This window comes from Carcharodon carcharias, chromosome 16 (genome assembly GCF_017639515.1).
Source record: "Carcharodon carcharias isolate sCarCar2 chromosome 16, sCarCar2.pri, whole genome shotgun sequence".
NCBI classification, from domain to species: domain Eukaryota; kingdom Metazoa; phylum Chordata; class Chondrichthyes; order Lamniformes; family Lamnidae; genus Carcharodon; species Carcharodon carcharias.
Window position 1 is genome coordinate 53,659,260 of NC_054482.1, and position 18,678 is coordinate 53,677,937.

The 18,678-nt window shown below is 43.0% G+C and overlaps 1 protein-coding gene across 4 annotated transcripts in view; it reads left to right on the forward strand.

Moving 5' to 3' along the window:
• ror1 (receptor tyrosine kinase-like orphan receptor 1) overlaps window positions 1-18,678 on the forward strand; it is a 358,323-nt gene that overhangs the window by 318,178 nt on the left and 21,467 nt on the right. For 2 of the 4 annotated variants that reach the window (XM_041208398.1, XM_041208399.1), the window contains 4 exons: window positions 8,876-9,003; window positions 9,898-10,215; window positions 11,816-12,061; window positions 13,482-13,684. In XM_041208398.1, coding sequence (XP_041064332.1) covers window positions 8,876-9,003; window positions 9,898-10,215; window positions 11,816-12,061; window positions 13,482-13,684 — 895 coding nt within the window. Of the gene's footprint in view, window positions 1-8,574; window positions 8,780-8,875; window positions 9,004-9,897; window positions 10,216-11,815; window positions 12,062-13,481; window positions 13,685-18,678 lie in introns of those variants that run through there. The other 2 variants (XM_041208402.1, XM_041208401.1) reach the window with 2 other exon arrangements.

Below are 18,678 nucleotides of genomic sequence, written 5' to 3' on the forward strand. Positions count from 1 at the left end.
CCCCAGAAACCATCAAATCATCTTAAAAGTCTTAATCTTAAAAGTCACTGTCAAGGTGAAGTGAGAATGACTGCCTTTGACATCAAAACAGCATTTGACTGAGTGTGGTTTCAAGGAGCTGTAGTCATGGGAATGAGATGACTGCAACAACTCACCAAGGTTCCTTCGAAACCCACAACCTCCATGGCCGAGAAGGACAAGGACAGAAGGGGCATATAGGAACACAGCCACCTGCAAGTTCCCCTCTAAGTCACACACCGCTCTGACTTAGAAATATATTGCCGTTCCTTCACTGTCACTGGGTCAAAATCCTGGAACTCCTTTCCTAACAGCAGTATGGGTGTACCTACACCACATGGACTGTAGCAGTTCAAGAAGACAGCTCACCACCACCTTCTCAAGGGCAATAAGGGATTGGCAATGAATGCTGGCCCAGCCAGCAAAGCTCACATTCCATGAAAGAATTTTTAAAAAGTCACAAAAAGAAAATGAACCGCTGAAAGAAAGGAAACATTGAGAAATATCAGGGATCATAACTGGATTCTGCCCAGTCCTTCTCAGAAAACTAAAAATCTATCACACTACTTTTCCAAAGTAAAATGACCATTAACCCACCTGCTGTGTCTAGGACTCATACAGCTCAGACAGTCTGACAGTACATGCTCGGGAACTATAATTGTTTGAAGCAGGTGGTTGGTATGGGAGGTGGAGATAGATGCTTGTATAGGAGAAAAAAGCAATGCAAAATTGGCATCACATCTGGAATGACCACCCAAAGATGTTGGCCTGAGCTTCACTGGAAATCAGGCCTCAGGTCTAATTTCCATAAAACCAGCAAGCTGCCAATGTTAACCATGTCCTGATGCAGTATACTAGATAGAGACTTGGAAAATTGGGGCGCAGGTCAATCCTGGGAGTGGGAATAACAAGCCCAGGCCAGCAGCAGCCTTCAGTAATTTTGTGCAGCTGGGAGGTGAATTCCTGCTCCTCCCAGTTTCTCAAAATAGATGTATATGAACTTAACTTACCTTATTGTAGGTGTCCCTTTTCTTTTCATTCCTGGGATGTGGGCATCGCTGGTGAGGCCCAAATGTATTACCCATCCTTAATTGACCTAGAGAAGGGTGGTGATGAGCCACATTCTTGAACCGGACATGTTGTGTAGGTATACCCAAAGCACTGTTGGGGAGGGATTCTTGGATTTTGACCCAGCGATTGTGAAGGAATGGTAATATAGTTCCAAGTCAAGATGGTGTGTGACTTGGAGGGGAACTTTTAGGTGATGATATTTCCATGCGTATGCTGTCCTTGTCCTTCTAGGTGGTGTAGGTCACGAGTTTGGAAGGAGTCTCAGTGAGTTGTTGCAGTGCATTTTGTGGATGGGACACACTGTGCAGTGGATGAATTTTTAAGATGGTGGATGAAATGCCAATTAAGCGGGCTGCTTTGTCCTGGATGGGGTTCAACGACTTGTGTGTTGTTGGAGCTGCATTCATCTAGGGAAGTGCAGCATATTTCATCACATTTCTGACTTGTGCCTTGTAAATGGTGGAAAGGCTTCGGGAATCAGGAATTAGTTACTCACTGTGGAATTCCCAGCCTCTGACTTGCCCTTGTAACAACAGTATTTATGTGGCCGGTCCAGGTAATTTTCCAATCAGTGTTAACCCCCAGATGTTAGTGGAAAATTCAGCAATGTTAATGGCATTGAATGTCAAGGAATGTCAAAGTTACATTCTGTCCTTTTGGAGATGGTCATTGTCTGGCACTTGTGTGATGTGAAAGTTACTTGCCACTTATCAGCCCAAAGCCTGACTGTCGTTCAGGTCTTTCTGCATGCGAGCACAGACTGCTTTAGTGTCTGAGAAGTTGCAAATGGTGGTGAACATTGTGCAATCATCAGTGAACATCGCCACTTCTGACCTTATGATTGGGGTAAGATCAATGAATAAACAGCTGAGGATGGTTAGACCTAGGGCATTATCTCAGGAACTCCTGCAGCAATGTCGTGGGGCCTTGCAGCCTTCCAGAGCTAGAGCCTTCCAGTGTAATCACATTTATTTCAAATGAAATATCCTTTCCTCAATTACACTTTGTGGGCAGTGCATTGTGATCCCATTTCAGGAAGATGTGATTTGCAATATTGGATTTAGGAGTGATAGTTCATTCCATGTTGGTTGAACGTGAGTCAGTTCCTCTCTAAAGTACAACCTTTTCTGGCAGAGATTTTTCTGTGTGGTACTTTCAGTTATCTTTGAATTATTTGAGTTATTAGAATTTTGCTGTATGCTTTTCCAAGATTTGTAGGTTATTATAAGGATATTGCATACATATATAGTTCATGAAAGTCACTTCTAAAATTTCTCCAGTCTGTAGCAATGTGAATTGCATGGCTGAAGCAGCTAGGTTAGATGTTGACGCCAAGTATAAGTCAATCTAGGGAGGTACAATTACTAACTACATTTTATATACAGTGGTGGTTTTCAAGCTTTTCTATGTTGGGAACCATCCCTTTTTGAACAGCAGTGTCAGCTATCCATTGGAAACACTGCCAACATTGCAGGAAATTATATTTATTATACTTAGAATGGATTCAGTGCGGAAGACAAAAACCACACAAAAAAGAAGACTTCAGGGACTGCATGATCTGTTGGTGGATTTTTTAGGGTTTTGGAGTTGCCATATTGAAAATTGGTATAGCATCAGCCATTGTAGGTAGGGCTGAGGGACAATGAATGAGCAACTAATGCTCTTATTAGAATTAATTTAATTTGACATGCAGCCACTATGATTTCTCCATATCCATTTAGGGAGACAGTTAATGACCTCCACCATGGACAGTTTGGTGGTGTAGGGGCTTTGTATCAGGTGGGAGGGGGATGGGTGGGGACCCCACCACCTTCCCACCTCCACCCCATGCGGTAAGGGCCATGGATGGCCAACCCATCAAATAAGTGAACAATTAATGACCACTTAAGGGCCTCATCCTGCTGCTACTATTATTAGCCAATCAGTGGGCAGGGAGCTCACAGTGGGCAGGGGGCTCACCGTACAGGGAGCATGACAAGCAAACCCATGCAGGGTTGCTTGCGGGCTCCTGGGACGGGGGTCGGGGGGTCCCTTGTTCAAAGGCACTCAGTGCCTGAGGGATCCAGCATCAGGAAGGGGGTACTGATAAGAGCACCCACCTGCCCTTTTGCTGCCGACCACTCTCCCTCCATCACTCACCTGTGGCTTGGGATCCAGTGACAATACTAGGCGTTGGGTGGGTTTGGTACTTGCAACAGTCATTGCCTCCCCACTGGGGCTTCTGTTCAATAGAACTGCCGGCCTCTGGTTGGCTGACAGCTGTCAGTGGGCAGGACTTCCACCCTCTGGTACTTGATCCTGAGATAGGCCTGCTACTGTGCAGTTAAGTGCCTGAATGGCACTTAATTCAGCGGACCTCCCCTAAAAGTGGTGACACATGGCTCTCGGTACTTCCTAGCCAGCGGGACAGGCCTCCATCATCTCCATTAAATACTCCCTAAGTGCCAGGAGCGTTAAGGCCCATAATCCATCAGTTTCAAATCCTTCATCGTAGCTACATCACTGAGAAGAGTTATTGAACAGAGACAAGGGGGCGGCATTTAATGGGATTGACAGGAGAGCTTGCCTGCCAGCTTTCCAGCTTGCAAGACTCCTCTTGTAGGGAAGACCTGCCATATTAAGTGCCATTCAGGCACTTAACAGGACAGCAGTGGGTCTTCCCTTGGATCAAGGACCCCGGGAGGCAGAAGTCCTTCCCAATGAGAGTTGCCAGCCAATCAGAGGCTGGCAGCACCACCAGGAAGGCGGTGGTTGCTGCAGGTATGACACTCCCGAGTCCTTGGATCATTGCTGGATCCCAGACCATAAGTGAGTGACGGTGGAAGAAATTTGTCAGATGGGGGCCATGAGGAGGGGGAGTTGAGGTGGGGTCAGCAGCAAAGGGCAGAAGGGGTGGCTCTCAGTGGACCTCTCCATTCCCAATGCCAGTGCCTCGATCAGGCCCTGAGCAACGAGGAGCACCCCACCCCCCACAGGGAGCATGCACGCAACCCCACATTAGTTTGCTTGTCATGCTGCCCACATGTGAGCCCCCCAGCTGGCTGCTGGATTAATACAAGCAGCGGCAGGATAAGGCCCTAAAATAGCCATTAATTTCCCACTCAATTGGCGGTGGGGCAGGAAAGCCGTCCATGGCTATTTCTACCACAAACTGAATCAGAGTGGAGGCGGGAAGGCCACGGGGTTCCCATCTGCCAACAAACTCACCACAGGGAAAGGTACTAAATTCTGCTCAAGATACTTTCTCACAAGGAGGGAGGGAACATTAGAGAAATCTAATCATTCTTATGCCACCTTGCCCTCGCTTAGAAACATAGAAACTAGGAGCAGGAGTAGGTCATTCAGCCCTTCGAGCCTGCTCCGCCATTCAATATGATCATGGCTGATCCTCAATCTCAACGCCATATTCCCATTCTCTCCCCATATTCCTTGACGCCTTTAGAGTTTAGAAATCTAACTATTTCCTTCCTAAATATATTCAGTGACTTGGCCTCCACAGCCCTCTGTGGTAGAGAATTCCACAGTTTCCCCACCCTCTGAGTGAAGAAGTTTCTCCTCATCCTAGTCCTAAATGGCCTACCCTGTATCCTGAGACTGTAACCTCTTGTTCTAGACTCCCCAGCCAGAGGAAACATCATCCCTGCATCCAGTCTGCCCAGCCCTGTCAGATTTTTATACGCTTCAATGCGGTGCATCTAGAGTAGACAAACTCCTAGACGCCAGTCCAAGTGGCACTGACACAATGATGGGAACATGTCTTCCAACCAAATTCACAGCATAGGAATAACAGAGTAATTTAATAGACTGCGCAACAGAATTAGGTGGAACAGTTTTGCCTTTAGTATGTAATCTGAAGTTATACTGTACTTTTCCAATCCCAGTTGGTAAAGGATGAAGCACTTAACCATATAGGCCATGGAGGTCTTGAACTTTGATCTGCACTAAGTTAGCTGATCTCACCGAGCAAGTGATAGAAATACAACATGTGCATATTGCAGGCTACTCCTGGTGCAAATGTCCCAACATTATCTATTCATCCATTAAGCCACTGGGGACTGAACACTGACATATATAATGTTTTTTTCAAAAAAAAATACAATCAAATTCTTTGTTATTTTTCTATTTTCCCTGGGAGTTGATCATGTCATTTAACAACCCTTCTATCTGTATGTATATATCTTAAAAACTTGACACTATCATTGGTCCCAGAAGGAATAGCAAGGGTCAGGATATTTGTTGGTGATTGCTATCAATGGTCCCATAAAGAAAGGAAAAATATCTTGCGCTAATTTAGTGCTTTATTATGTCTCTACAAATTATCTCAAAATCACAGAATTTTTATGGTAGAGAAGGAGGCCATTCGGTCCATCATGTCTGCACCGGCTCTCTGAACATTTTAACTTAGTGCCAATCTCCTGTTTTTTCCCCGTAATCTTGCACATTGTTTCTATTTAAATAATCATCTAATGCCCTCTTGAATGCCTCAATTGAACCTTCCTCTACCATACTTCCAGGCAGTGCATTCCAAACCCTAGTTACTCACTGCGTGAAAAAGTTTTTTCTCACCTCACATTTGCTTCTTTTGCAAAACTTTAAAACTGTGCCCACTGGTTCTCCCTATCTACTCTGTCCATGAGACCCCTCATGATTTTGAAAACTTCTATCAAGTCTCCTCTTAGACTTCTCCTCTCCAACGAAAACAGTCCCAACTTCTCCTATCTTTCATCATAACTGAAGTGTCTCATCCCTGGAACCATTCTCGTAAACCTCTTCTGCACTCTCTCCAATGCGTTCACATCCTTCCTATAGTGTGGCACCCAGACTGTACACAATACTCCAGAGATTTAACCAATGTATTATATAAGATCATCATAACCTGCCTGCTCTTGCCCCTAGAATACTATATGCTTTAGTCACCTTTATTGTCTTATGTACTTATACACCCAGGTCTTTCTGCTCCTGCACACCCTTTAGAATAGTATGCTCCCTGTTCTTTATACCAAAGTGTATCACCACACACTGCTCCGCACTGAACTTCACCTGCCACCTATCTGCCCACTCCACCAATGTGTCAATGTCCTTTTGAAGTTCTACACCGTCCTCCTCACAGTTTACCATTCTCCCACGTTTTGTGTCATCTGCAAACTTTGAAATTGTGCTCTGCACCCCAAGATCTAGATCATTTATATATATCAGGAAAAGCAAGGATCCCAATACCGACCCCTGGGGAACTCCACTACAAACCTTCTTCCAGCCCGAAAAATACCCATTACGCATTACTCTCTGTTTCCTATCCCTCAGCCAATTTTGTATCCATGTTGCTATTGTGCCTTTTATTCCATAGGACCTATAACTTTCCTCAAGTCTCTTGTGTGGTCATATGGCACTGTATCGAACAACTTTTGGAAGTCCATATACACCACATCAACGAACTTGCCCTCATCAATCATCTCTGCTACTTCTTCAAAGAACTTCAGCAAGTTTTCCTTTAACAAATCCATGCTGACTCTTCCGAATCAATCCATGTTTTTCCATATGACTATTAATTCTATCCCGAATAATTGTTTCTCGGAGTTTCCCCGCCACCAAAGTTAAACTGACTGGTCTGTAATTGCAGGACAGATCTTTACAACCTTTTTTGAATAAGGGCATAGTGTTTACAATTCTCCAGTCCTCCAGCACCTCCCCCGAATTCAGGTAAAGACAGATGCAAAGTATTCATTTAACACCTCAGCCATGCCTCTTGCCTCTATGTGTAGATCTACTTTTTGGTCCCTAATCGGCCCTGCTCCTCCTCTTCCCACCCTTTTACTACTGATGTGCTTATAGAATACTTTAGGATTTCCTTTTATGTTAGCTGACAGTCTATTTTCATAATCCCTCTTTGCTTCTCGTATTTGCTTTTTCACATCCCTTCTGAACCTTCTGTATTCAGCTTGGTTCTCAATTGTATTTTCTACTTGACACCTGTCGTAAGCACGCTTTTTCTTCTTTAACTTAATTTCTCTCCTTTGTCATCCCAAGGGCCCTGGATTTGTTTGTCCTACCTTTCCCTTTTGAGGGAACATACCTTGACTGTGTCCAAACCATCTCCTCTTTGAAGGTAGCCCATTGTTCAACTACTGTTTTTCCTACCAACCTTTGGTTCCAGTCTTTCAACCCTGCTCTGTCCTTGCCCCATTGAAGTCCGCTCTCCACCAGTTGATTATTCTGACTCTGGATTAACCAATGTCATTTTCTACTGTCATTTTAAACCTTATGATACAAAGTTCACCATCTCCTAAATGTTCCCCCACTGTCACTTGATCTACTTGGCTCACCTCATTCCCAAGAACTAGGTCTTAGCAATGCCTCCTTTCTTGTTGGACTGGACACATACTGCTGTAGGAAATTCTCCTGAACACAATCTAGTAACGCTTGTCCCTCACTGCCCCTTACACTACCACTATCCCAGTCTAAATACGGGTAACTAAAGTCCCCCATTATAACTACTCTATGATGTTTACACCTCTCTGGAATTTCCTTGCGGATTTGTTCCTCTATATCCTTCCCATTAGCCTATATATTACATTGAGCAATGTAATTGCACCCTTCTTATTCCTTAGCTCTAGCCAAATTGATCCTGCCCTTGAATCCTCTGGCACATCCTCTTTCTCCAGTATTGCAATACTTTCCTTAACCAAAAATGCCACCCCACCTCCTTTTTTCCCTTTTCTATCTTTTCTGAACACTGTGACCAGGAATATTTAGCACCCAGATCTTCCGTTCCTTAAGCCAGGTCTCCATTATCACCATGACATCATAATCCCAAAGGCAACCTGTGCCTGTAACTGCCCAATGTTATTAACTATACTCTGTGCACTCACATACGTGCTGTGTAACCCTGATTTAGACTTCATTACTTGCTCCCTTACTCCGACTCTATCTATTAACTTACTATTCTCTATTTTAGTGTTATCTGCCTCTCCCAACATTCTGTGCACCCTGGTATTACTTTCTAATATTCTCTCCTGGTTCCCACACCCCTGCTGAGTTAGTTTAAACCCTCCCCAAATGGTTGAACCAAAATTGGTTCACACATGTTACTTTCTAATCCACTTATTATTATTGTTTCAACAAACACTGCAACCAAAGCAAGATCACTCAAGCCATAGTGCTATGAATGGCCAGTTAATCGGTGTTTGATGATGTTGGCCAAGATACTGAGAGATTCCCAGCCATTAGTCCTTTAATATTGACCAAAACAGGACCTCAGTTTAACAACTCGTCTAAAAGATGACACCATTGAAAAGGAGCATTTCAGTTTAGATTATGTGCTTATGCCTTGGAATGATCCCAGTGCACATGCTTTGGATAGGATTGGGCTTGGCTGTGAATAGCCTGTTTACTCTCACTGTCTGGATACGCTCTTGAAGAATCGTCACTTGTATGAAGGATGCCAGTGCTTGTGCAGCCTATACCTTAGAACTATTGACATCAAGGGAGGTGGAAAGAATAAATAATAAGAAATAGATGATCAATAATACTGTGAGCGTGGAGCACTTCAGAATTTTGTTTTTTTCTGTCAGCTAAAAGAGCTAAAATTAGAAGTTCACTGAAGGTCTTTGTTTTTTTTTAAATAACTTAATTTTTTCAAGATGTTCTTGGATGATTTTTGAACATTGCAACGAGAGAACTGGGTTTGAAATTGGTAAAGATGTTTATAATAGTGCCCTCTAGTGACCATCATGATTTAAACAAACACTTCAAAATGAAACTTATTATTGCCTTTCATTTCACTCTTCAGAGTTATGTTTGAAGAAGATGGCTTTTGTCAGCCCTACAGGGGTATCGCCTGTGCAAGGTTCATCGCAAACAGCAGCATATATGTGGACTCGCTCCAGATGCAAGGGGAAATTGAAAATCAAATTACAGGTATGGGAGGTATTGGATGAGAATGTTGAGATATTCCTGTAAGATAAAAGAAAAATACTGTGGTTGCTGGAAATCTGAAATAAAAACCGAAAATGCTGGAAAAACTCAGCAGCTCTGGGAGCATCTGTGGAGAGAGAAACAGAGTTAACATTTCAAGTCCACAGATGCTGCCAGACCTGCTGTGTTTTATTTGAGCTGTTCCTGTATTCATGCTTTGATGAAGATGCTGGTCTCAAGCTCCGGCCACACTGAAAGTTAAAAGCTTTTACTGCAGTTAGTAAATTACGGGTCCAGCCTCTGGGACTTGCCAAGTTGGGTGAAAATGGTTCAATAGACACTCGTCAGCTTCCAATATCCTGCTCAAGAGGCCATTCTAAATGTGTGAACTGATACGTTGTGCAAGCACAGTAGATAAGTATTGCAGACAAGTTGTTTTCTAGCCTGATATTCAAAGATGCACATTTTCCAACAAATTTTATTGAAGAGCCATCAGAAGCCACCTTGCTAATCCATTTGAGATTAGAAAACTCAGCAAGGATTTAGAATTGAAATTGGGACCTTCAGAGTCCTTAGCATTTAGTTCCACACTTGGCAATGAATTTACCCACTGACCTATCAGAGGATCTTTTTTAACATTTAAAGGGCAGAGTTATTTACAGTTAACTAACTGTCCTAGGATAATTTTCTTGGAAAACCAGAATCTCTTGCAAGTTCCTCAAATAAATACATGTTGATGGAATTAGTTAAAGAATCTCTGTAACTTTGATTATTCCCTAAAGCTAAATTGAGCTGAGTCAGGTAGTTTTATTTGGTATAATTATTGCTACTGATTTGGAAAATTGGAACAATTTAAAGTTCTAAGCAAGTTAATAATCTTGCTCATTTATACTGTAGCTGCTTTCACGATGATTGGAACCTCAAATCACCTAACAGATCGTTGTTCCCAGTTTGCCATCCCTTCGCTGTGCCACTTTGCTTTTCCTTATTGCGATGATACCTCGTCAGTACCCAAACCTCGTGACCTTTGCAGAGATGAGTGTGAAATCCTGGAAAATGACCTTTGCAAGACAGAATATATTTTCGCCAGGTCAAATCCTTTGATCCTAATGAGATTGAAGCTGCCAAACTGTGAAGATCTCCCCATGCCCGACAGTCCAGAGGCGGCAAACTGCATGCGCATTGGAATTCCTATGGCAGAACCCATCAATAAGAGTAAGTAAGGATGTGTTCTTCGATTGAAAGAGAGTATTAGTCAGTCCTGCAGTCTAAGAGGTTGCTATGAAAATGTTTTTCACACTCCTTTCCCTCTTTACTGAAGGCAGTATCTGATGCCAAAGAATAATTTCATGATTGTGAGTAATTATCTCCTTACACTCACTGTTCTTCATGAATGATCAGTGTAATTCTAACAGAACTACTCCACCATGGGGGCTGCAACAGTTACACCTGAAAGTTACATGCATGGACATCGGATATACTACCAGCAGAGCAGCATTACAATCAGCAGCAAAAATCCTGATTAACTTCTTTCCCCTCATCTCTACCCAGGGCAATCTATAAACCAGGGCAATAATTTCCATACCACTGCCTAAGCTAAGGTCAGTTAACTGAGCAGAGACCTTGGGGCAGTCCTGGTGTACATAGCTCAGGTAGCACGTGGTGCAATCAGCTACTGAACAACTGGGGAGTCAGACTCAGCTTTCATGGTCAAATAGCTTGCCAACTGCTTTCAAACAAGGGAAGATATTGGTGCAGCACAACAGTTTTTCTTGGCTAATATAAAAATGGCTATTGACAAATCACAATTACAAGTACCATGTTTACTTTCTTGCCTATTTTCTCCCTTCTTAAAAGCTTTGATTCCTTGGTGAGATATGGTTCCATAGGCAGCAATTGGCCACCATTCTTCATGTATTGTAATGAATGTCAACAAACTGTTTGACCACAAAGGGCATCACAGCTGAGCCTGATTCTTTGTTTACCCAACATCCAGATACATATTTTTCCAGCAAGGGCTGCTGTAATGTTATCAACAGTATGAACCCCAGCTCATTCGTCTGTTTCTAACCCAGGGCTGCAGTGGCCAATTAGTGCTCCACAGGTGGCTCTGGCTGAGCTCTGCTCACTCACTCAACACAAATTAAGAACAGAACCTGAAACTTTCCTAGTTTATGACTTGGGTACTTGCTAGGAAATCTAATTCAACCATCAAAAAACTCCTAATTTTGTTTAATCTTCCTGCTGAATGGTATTTCTACATTGTATATTGCTGAAAAGAGAGACATGTTGCCAAAGCTCTTCATCTTGCACTCCTCAGGACAAACACAAGATGCCAAATTTCAAACAATTACAACAATTTACACCACAGGAGAAAAGGGGTGTTGATTGGTTGGCAAGTTGACCCTGATTGGCTGAGGCATTGTCACAGAGATAGTTTAAGATAATCAGTCAAGCTCATAACATGGCTCAGTTACGCTTGCTAGAAACAATATACATTCATATGCAGAGACCCATTCAGTGCAAACAAAAGAAAGATGTTTAATCATTGTATCTTTTTGAATTATCTGGGAGCTTGGGGAGCCTGTAGTTCCCCATTGCTTTCTCAGTGGCAGTGCCTCGGCCAACCAGAGTCGACTTGCCAACAAATCAGCACCCTTTTCTCCTCTAGTATAAATTGTTTGATCGTTTGAAATTTGGCATTCTTGTGTTTGCCCTGATGACAAAATGTTTAATGTCTCTCTTTTCATCAATATTCAAGCTCTGTACTACCAGGCTACTGTTTCTGTACAGTGTGCTTATTTTTCTCCCGCAGATCACAAATGTTTTAATATTAGCGGTATTGATTACCGGGGCACTGTGAGTGTAACCAAATCAGGCCGACAGTGTCAGCCATGGAACTCCCAGTATCCACACAGTCATTCTTACACTGCGGTTAAATATCCTGAACTCAATGGTGGCCACTCATATTGCCGGAATCCAGGGAATCACAAGGATGCTCCGTGGTGCTTCACTCTAGATGAGTCTGTGAAATTGGAGTTGTGCGAAATTCCACTGTGTGGTAAGGACCATCTATTGAAATTTCTGAAGGGGGACGAGATATAATGCGTTGGGTCAATATACTGTACTTTTACCCTTTTTCGAATTGAGAAATATCGGTGAGGGTCACGATCTCTAGTTCAGGACAACTATATTACAAAAGCAGAAGATAAGTTAAATCAATGGTCAGGCAATATTAAATCTGGGCCTTCAAAACTTGGATGTTGTAAAAGGAAGCAAAGCCGAGTGTTCCACCGTCTTGAGGGCCCTGAGAAAGCAGAAGTCCAAGCGTAGGGTGGTACCAGGAATATGCAATGAGCAGCAACAGTCTACAGGATAGTATCTTTGAGATACAGGAGGAATAATACAGGAAAGTTTGGGGGAGCAATTGCCATAGAAGTATTGATAAAATAGAGACAGACAAGAAAAATTTAACAGAGAATGGATGTGCAAGAAGGATCACCTGTTGAGCTTTTTTTGAAAGTGAACCCTAAAATTAAGGGTATCACAGGATGAGTAATAATATCTATAATCTTATTGCCACTGAAATCAGGTCACTGTTGAAAACCAATAGTTATTGTATTTTACAATATAGAAAACAATTTTATAGCTGAAATATTTTTTTACTTTTTATTAAAATGCATTGTACTTTAAAATTAAGTAAATTGTACTTTATTATTGAGGTGTGTTATGCTCTTATAAGATGGTATTGCATTTTGTAACATTAGTGAAATGTTGAAGTTCACCATAGTTTTTTTTTACTAAAAAGCATGACACTCCATTCCTGCAGTTCATGCATGTTTTTTTACTGAGCAACATTCTATTTTTATGCTGAAGTACTTTGGGAATGTTGTGTTGTACTTTTGAAGCACATTGGAGTGTTGTGTCTTCTTACTTGTGTTGGTTATGCTTTGTTACCCAAACATCGGCCTTGGCTTGGTGGGAGCAATCTTGCCTCTGAGTCAGTAGGTTGGGGTTTCAAAACACAGGCCAGAGATGTAAGCGCATGAACTAGGCTGACTTCGATAACATACTGAAGGATTGCTGGCCGGTTTGATGTGCCATGTTTTGGCAGAGGCAAACTGTGGCCCTGGCTATCCCTACAGGTGGATATAAACAATCCCATTGCATGATTTGAAGAAGAGTAGGGAAGTTATTCTGGTGTCCTTGCCAACAACCAACATCACTTAAATAGGTTATCTGGTAATTTATCTGATTGTTGTTTGTGGGACCTTGGGTGTGCACAAATTGGCTGCCACATTTTCCTAAATCACAACAGCATTACACTTCAAACGTACTCCATTGGGTGTGGAAGACTTCGGGATTTCCCAAGTCATGAGAAGTGTTGCATAAATGAAGGTTCTTTCTTCTTTCTTACTGAGGTGTGCTGTGTTGTGTCTTATTATTAAGGGGCTAAGATTATTTTTTTCTTTGCAAACCAGACTCCAAAGAGAACAACAAGATGGAGATCCTTTACATCCTGGTCCCTAGTGTGACAATTCCCCTGGCAATTGCTCTCTTGTTCTTCTTTATCTGTATTTGTCGTAATAATCAAAAGTCATCAACACCTGTTATCCAGCGACAGCCGAAACCTGTACGAGGGCAAAATGTTGAAATGTCCATGCTGAATGCATACAAACCAAAGGTAAGAAATGAGTGTTTTGTGTTATGTGTGTTATTTTTTTTTTCCCATCCTGTTCCTGCATTTAAAAATATGGCTTCTGTCCTCCCTTCAGTCACTTTCCCACTGCGTCGAAAGTAAAAACTTTGGCTGGGAAATTCCTCAGAGCTATTCCTGTTCCATTGCCGTTGCTTCATCGGCAATGCAGGGAAAGCACTGGGTAGGATTTTATGCAGGCAGCAGAAGATCTGCCACCAGAGCCGAAAGTGGGAGATGACCCCCACTTCAGTCAGCAGCAGGACCTGGGAAGTCAAATTCCGGGCAATGGCCAATTAATTGGGGATCTCCCAAGTTGCCCAATGAGAGGACCTGGCATCTCAGCATCCTCAGTAGCACCACCACCATAGTGGCCATTGCTGAGGCTGCAACTGCAAGATGATGGTTGGGTGCCTTCAAAAAGTGGTAAGTGGGGTTGGGGGACACCGAGCCCAGGCAGGCAAGCTACCGTGATCATGTGACAGGCTGGGGGCCTTGAGACACAGGAGACACCATAGGGGCCCTTCTGTGGGCCATGGGGCACGAAAAGAGGAGGGCTTCCCCTTGTTCACTGTGCTCCACCCCCCCACCCCAGAACCCACTCAGAGGTTGCCAGGTTTCACTGGGGCTTTCCCCATGAGGCCATGGCTCTCTCCCTCCGCAATATGTGCAAAATGCCCGCAAAGGCAGGAAGTAGCCCTTGGCTGGCCACTTTAGTGGGTTTATTGGGCTCCCAGCAGGCAGCCGTCCTGCCAACTTTCCTGCTGCTGGCAAGATGACATGGTGGTGGGAAGATGTCTCGTCTCCCCCAATACCTTCCTGCTCCATTTTGCCAGCTTTCCCTCCCCCAACCCGTCCCCATAAGCCTGGTAAAATTCCAGTTTATGCATGTAAAGGGAGGGATTCTGCCGTAATTCAAACAAAACAAATCCTGAGGAATTCCCCCACCATAGCTGAGTTGCACCATTGTAATCATCATCTGTAACATACACTACATTTAATATGCATTTCCCTTCTTGGTTGTTAAAAGCTTTTGCATTCATGTAATACATACATGGATTTTGGGCCCATTTCTCTGTGCAAAATGCAGTGGGAGTTACTTTAGCCGAAGGATGAAAATGAGCAGGAAATAGGTACGGTGCAAATAAGACTAGCCTGTTTGAAAGTCCAGATCTAGCACACAATATTGGTCCTAACTGCTGATTGCCATAATTTGAACTTGCCCAAAGGTGCTAACCAGCAACCTGCAGGTTTAGCACTAAGGTGCTGATAAAACACATTTTTTGTGGAATAGTGTATGTGGGCTCCTCACACCCACTTACACTGAAGGTGTAGGGAGCGCTGACTGGCACACAGTGCACATTTCAGGATGGTTCAGGAGCCAAGGAGTGGGCATCGGTTCTCCGACATCCTGGTGAAGGGGTCCAAAAGAGAGGGGTGTCCTGCACCCACAGTGGGAGGGATGCCACCTTGATCACCTCATCCTCCTGTCCCTTTCTCATGCAGCAGCTGGTGCTGCTCTGACTGGCCTCATGCCTCCTCCCATTCCTCATCCAGGTCAAGGGGGGATCTCTAGCAAGAAACCAATGACCAAGCACTCCCTTTCTCCTGGTGACTCCTACAAGGTGTCCAATAAGGTGGAGTAGCACAGCACTTACTCTTTTTAGGTGAAGTCCTCAAAGAATTTCCGGAATAAATCTTGCTCAACTGTTGGCGGAGTCTTGACAAAGTATCCCAGAATGTCTCCTGCTGTGTATCAGACATCCTCTTCACAGCTCCAGCAGCAATGACCATGAAATGGTGAGTATCCCATTAAGTGGTGAGTATCCCTTTAAGTAGCGCTTGAAATCAATATCAATGCTGTGTTTATTCCCAAACTGTTGGTCGCTGTTAGGAGAGGGCATTAGTTGAAGCACTAGCCATTAAATGCCATGCGCCTCTTTAATGAGTGCTAGCAGGCACTTTAAGTAGCAACCAGCTGTTTAATGAGACTCCGAGCAACCCTTCCTACTTGAAGTAACTGTTTCAACTCCTTTACCAAAGAGGCATCTTGCACTAAACATGGGTTAAACTAGCATTTCAGCTTAAGACCCTATCTTGACTACTTTTTCACTCTTTAGCCCTTCAAATATTCGGTGAAAATTGCTCCATGTGTTTATTGCAAAAAGTTACAAGTTATGTGAACACTAAAGGGCAATATCTGATTATATTGAAAGACTTGAAGTGTTGTCCAATAGGATTTCAATGCTCGCCAAACTTGTTGCGATCAGATTACCATATTCCCACATGGCACAGAATAAATGCAATATTAAAATACATGCACAATCTTTTGAAAATAGGTTTGAGGTTTTAAATCAATCAAGATTGATACACTCACTGCCGGAGCTTGGAGAGCAACTTCAAAACGGGTTTTGCAAAAACACGGTCCCACAAAGCAAGCCTGTTGCATACACTCGTAAAGGGTGGTGACAATCTGTTAACTGAAGTGTTCTGTTTCTGATAGTGTGCTGCAGTTTATTCTTTAAAAAATCAGACATTTTCAAAAGTAAACTGTCTCTAATTAATCAGAATCAATGCAGTACAAGACTCAGGGAAGGGAAGGAATTGACAGATTTCTACATATTAGCTTCTGCGCCCTGACCCTTACCTTGCTTATGCTCTGTCATGTACCATTTCTGAACACAGCATCCAGACATTTAATAGATCTTTGACTCATGGCCAACCTCGTTTAATCTCTCCTTTTACACTAATCGCACCCTATTCCTTTCATGTGCCCATTTCAACAGATCTATTAAGATAAAGGCTGAACATATTTGGTTGTTGCTGCATTACCCCAGCTTGCCAAAATCGTACATTTCAACCCTCATTGGCAGCCATGCAAGTGCTGTCCATCACTCACACACCACAACTGTTTTGTGAAGACTGCCAACTGTCAGCTAAACAAAATCAAGTTCTTCAGTTACCATCCCCTTTGACACTAGGTTCCTCCCAAAAGTTTTGAGAGCAATCAGACTGCTGTCCTGAAGGCTTGCCCTGTTTTTATTGCACTTCATAGCGAGCTTAACAGCAACATGGTTGATTCTTACTTGCTCAAGTGGTCTGGGGAGAGATACCCATCCTCGTACCTATTGATGCAACTTTAACACAATTCAGTATTGTGTGGCTCTAAAAATGAACAGCATCAATTGGCCACATCTCTGGCTGGTTTGCCACATGGCAACTGACAAGCGTATTGGACAACACTGATCTATGTGGATCCATCATTTTTTTCACTTGATCATTTGCAGTATTTAATCAACATCTGATCATTTTCAACTCAATTCTTTGGCCTAGCTGGTTTGAGTGATAATTTGATGATGGTTTCTAGCTTTTTAAACTATTGGTAGTAACACCTTGACAGAAGAATGTCTCATAATTTTCCAGAGTGCTTTGATAAAACCAACAATAGTGTCCCTATGGAAGAATATCAGAAATGATTGTCTTGAAACCTACCGCATATGTGGATAAAATATGTGGGATATATATTAGTTAGAATGGGTGATGTCAGACTCCGTCTAGGCTGGAGAAATACCAAGGCAAAGTAGGAATATTTCCTCACTTAGCCAGCATCACTGACTAAAGGTATGAGGCGGCTAAAGATACTTTAGAAATTATACAATGTTATGCTAGCATCTACAAAATTCACAATGCCGGATACACATGCACATGCCAAATTCAAATTGGGCAGATAATGCACTACTGGTATAGCACAGAACAACACAAGATCAGTTTAAATATTTCAGTGGTGCTAGCAGTGCACAATACACGGGTCAGGATATAGAGGTCGGTGAGTGGGGTGCGGGGTCCGCTCGCCAACGTGGGATGACGCCATTGAGGCCATTGACAAAGTAATTAACGTAATTAGTGGACCTGCCCATCTAACCTTAAGGTTGGTGAGCAGGCCGGGCGCCCTGGCGGGCCTTGGAAAAAGCATGAAACCTCATCGACGGGTGGGATCAGATGTCATGTATGTTTTTAAAAATTTAATAAAAGTGTAACTAAAAGTGATGGACGTGTCCCAACTCATGTGACAGTGTCACATGAGGGGACATGTCAGGAAAATTTTTTTTCTCTGTTCTTAACGTTTTTTATTGTGGAGCCGATCTCCCTGAGCGCAATCTCGACTCAGGGAATCCCCCTCACCTGCACAGGGAGCGCACAGCGCTTCCTTGCAGATATCATGCTGGGCAGGCCTTAATTGGTCCGCCCATGTAAAATGGCGGCATGGCCCCGATTGGGGGCGCCGATTGGAGGCGCCGATTGGAGGCGTGCCTCCATGCGCCCGCTCCTGAACTTCCCTCCCCCAATGGGGGGAAAATTCTGCCCTTGATATACTGGGATCACAGTGTGGGTTGAGAGCAGGAATGTTGGGCACCAGCAACAGGTAAAAAGCTGCTGTTTGCCTGAAATTTACCAGTTCTGATTTTTCTTTCACAAAGATGCTGTTGCTAGTATTTGCCCATTAAAGGACAAAAAAAAGTAACAAAAAAGAAAGTTTGACCCTGTAACAAGGGAGGACAACTGGGTCAGTTTTGAAAGGTCTTTCAGGCTTTCCCAAATTGTGAATGGATGCTGTGTGCCAGGAGCACTGCATGGGTGAGAAGGCCTCTCTAAATTGTTTGAGGTCTACTTAATGCTGGTTAGTCACAACTTGGAAGTGTTCAGCATTTCCAGAGGGTGGTAAGTTGCAGATGTCAGTGCCCAAAAATTTAGGGTGTTTGTCACAAATTATCGGCTTTATGCTGTGTTAAATGATACTCATCACCATATAAATCAACATAAAACAATGGGAAAATAATTTAAAAGATAACAATGTTGATTATCAGTCACTTAATAAATTATCCACCACATCACTCAGAACTTTAAATATATGATGTAAGCTCTATAACAAATTAATTAATATCAGCTTGATATATACTTATTGAACACAATAAGTGTGATGG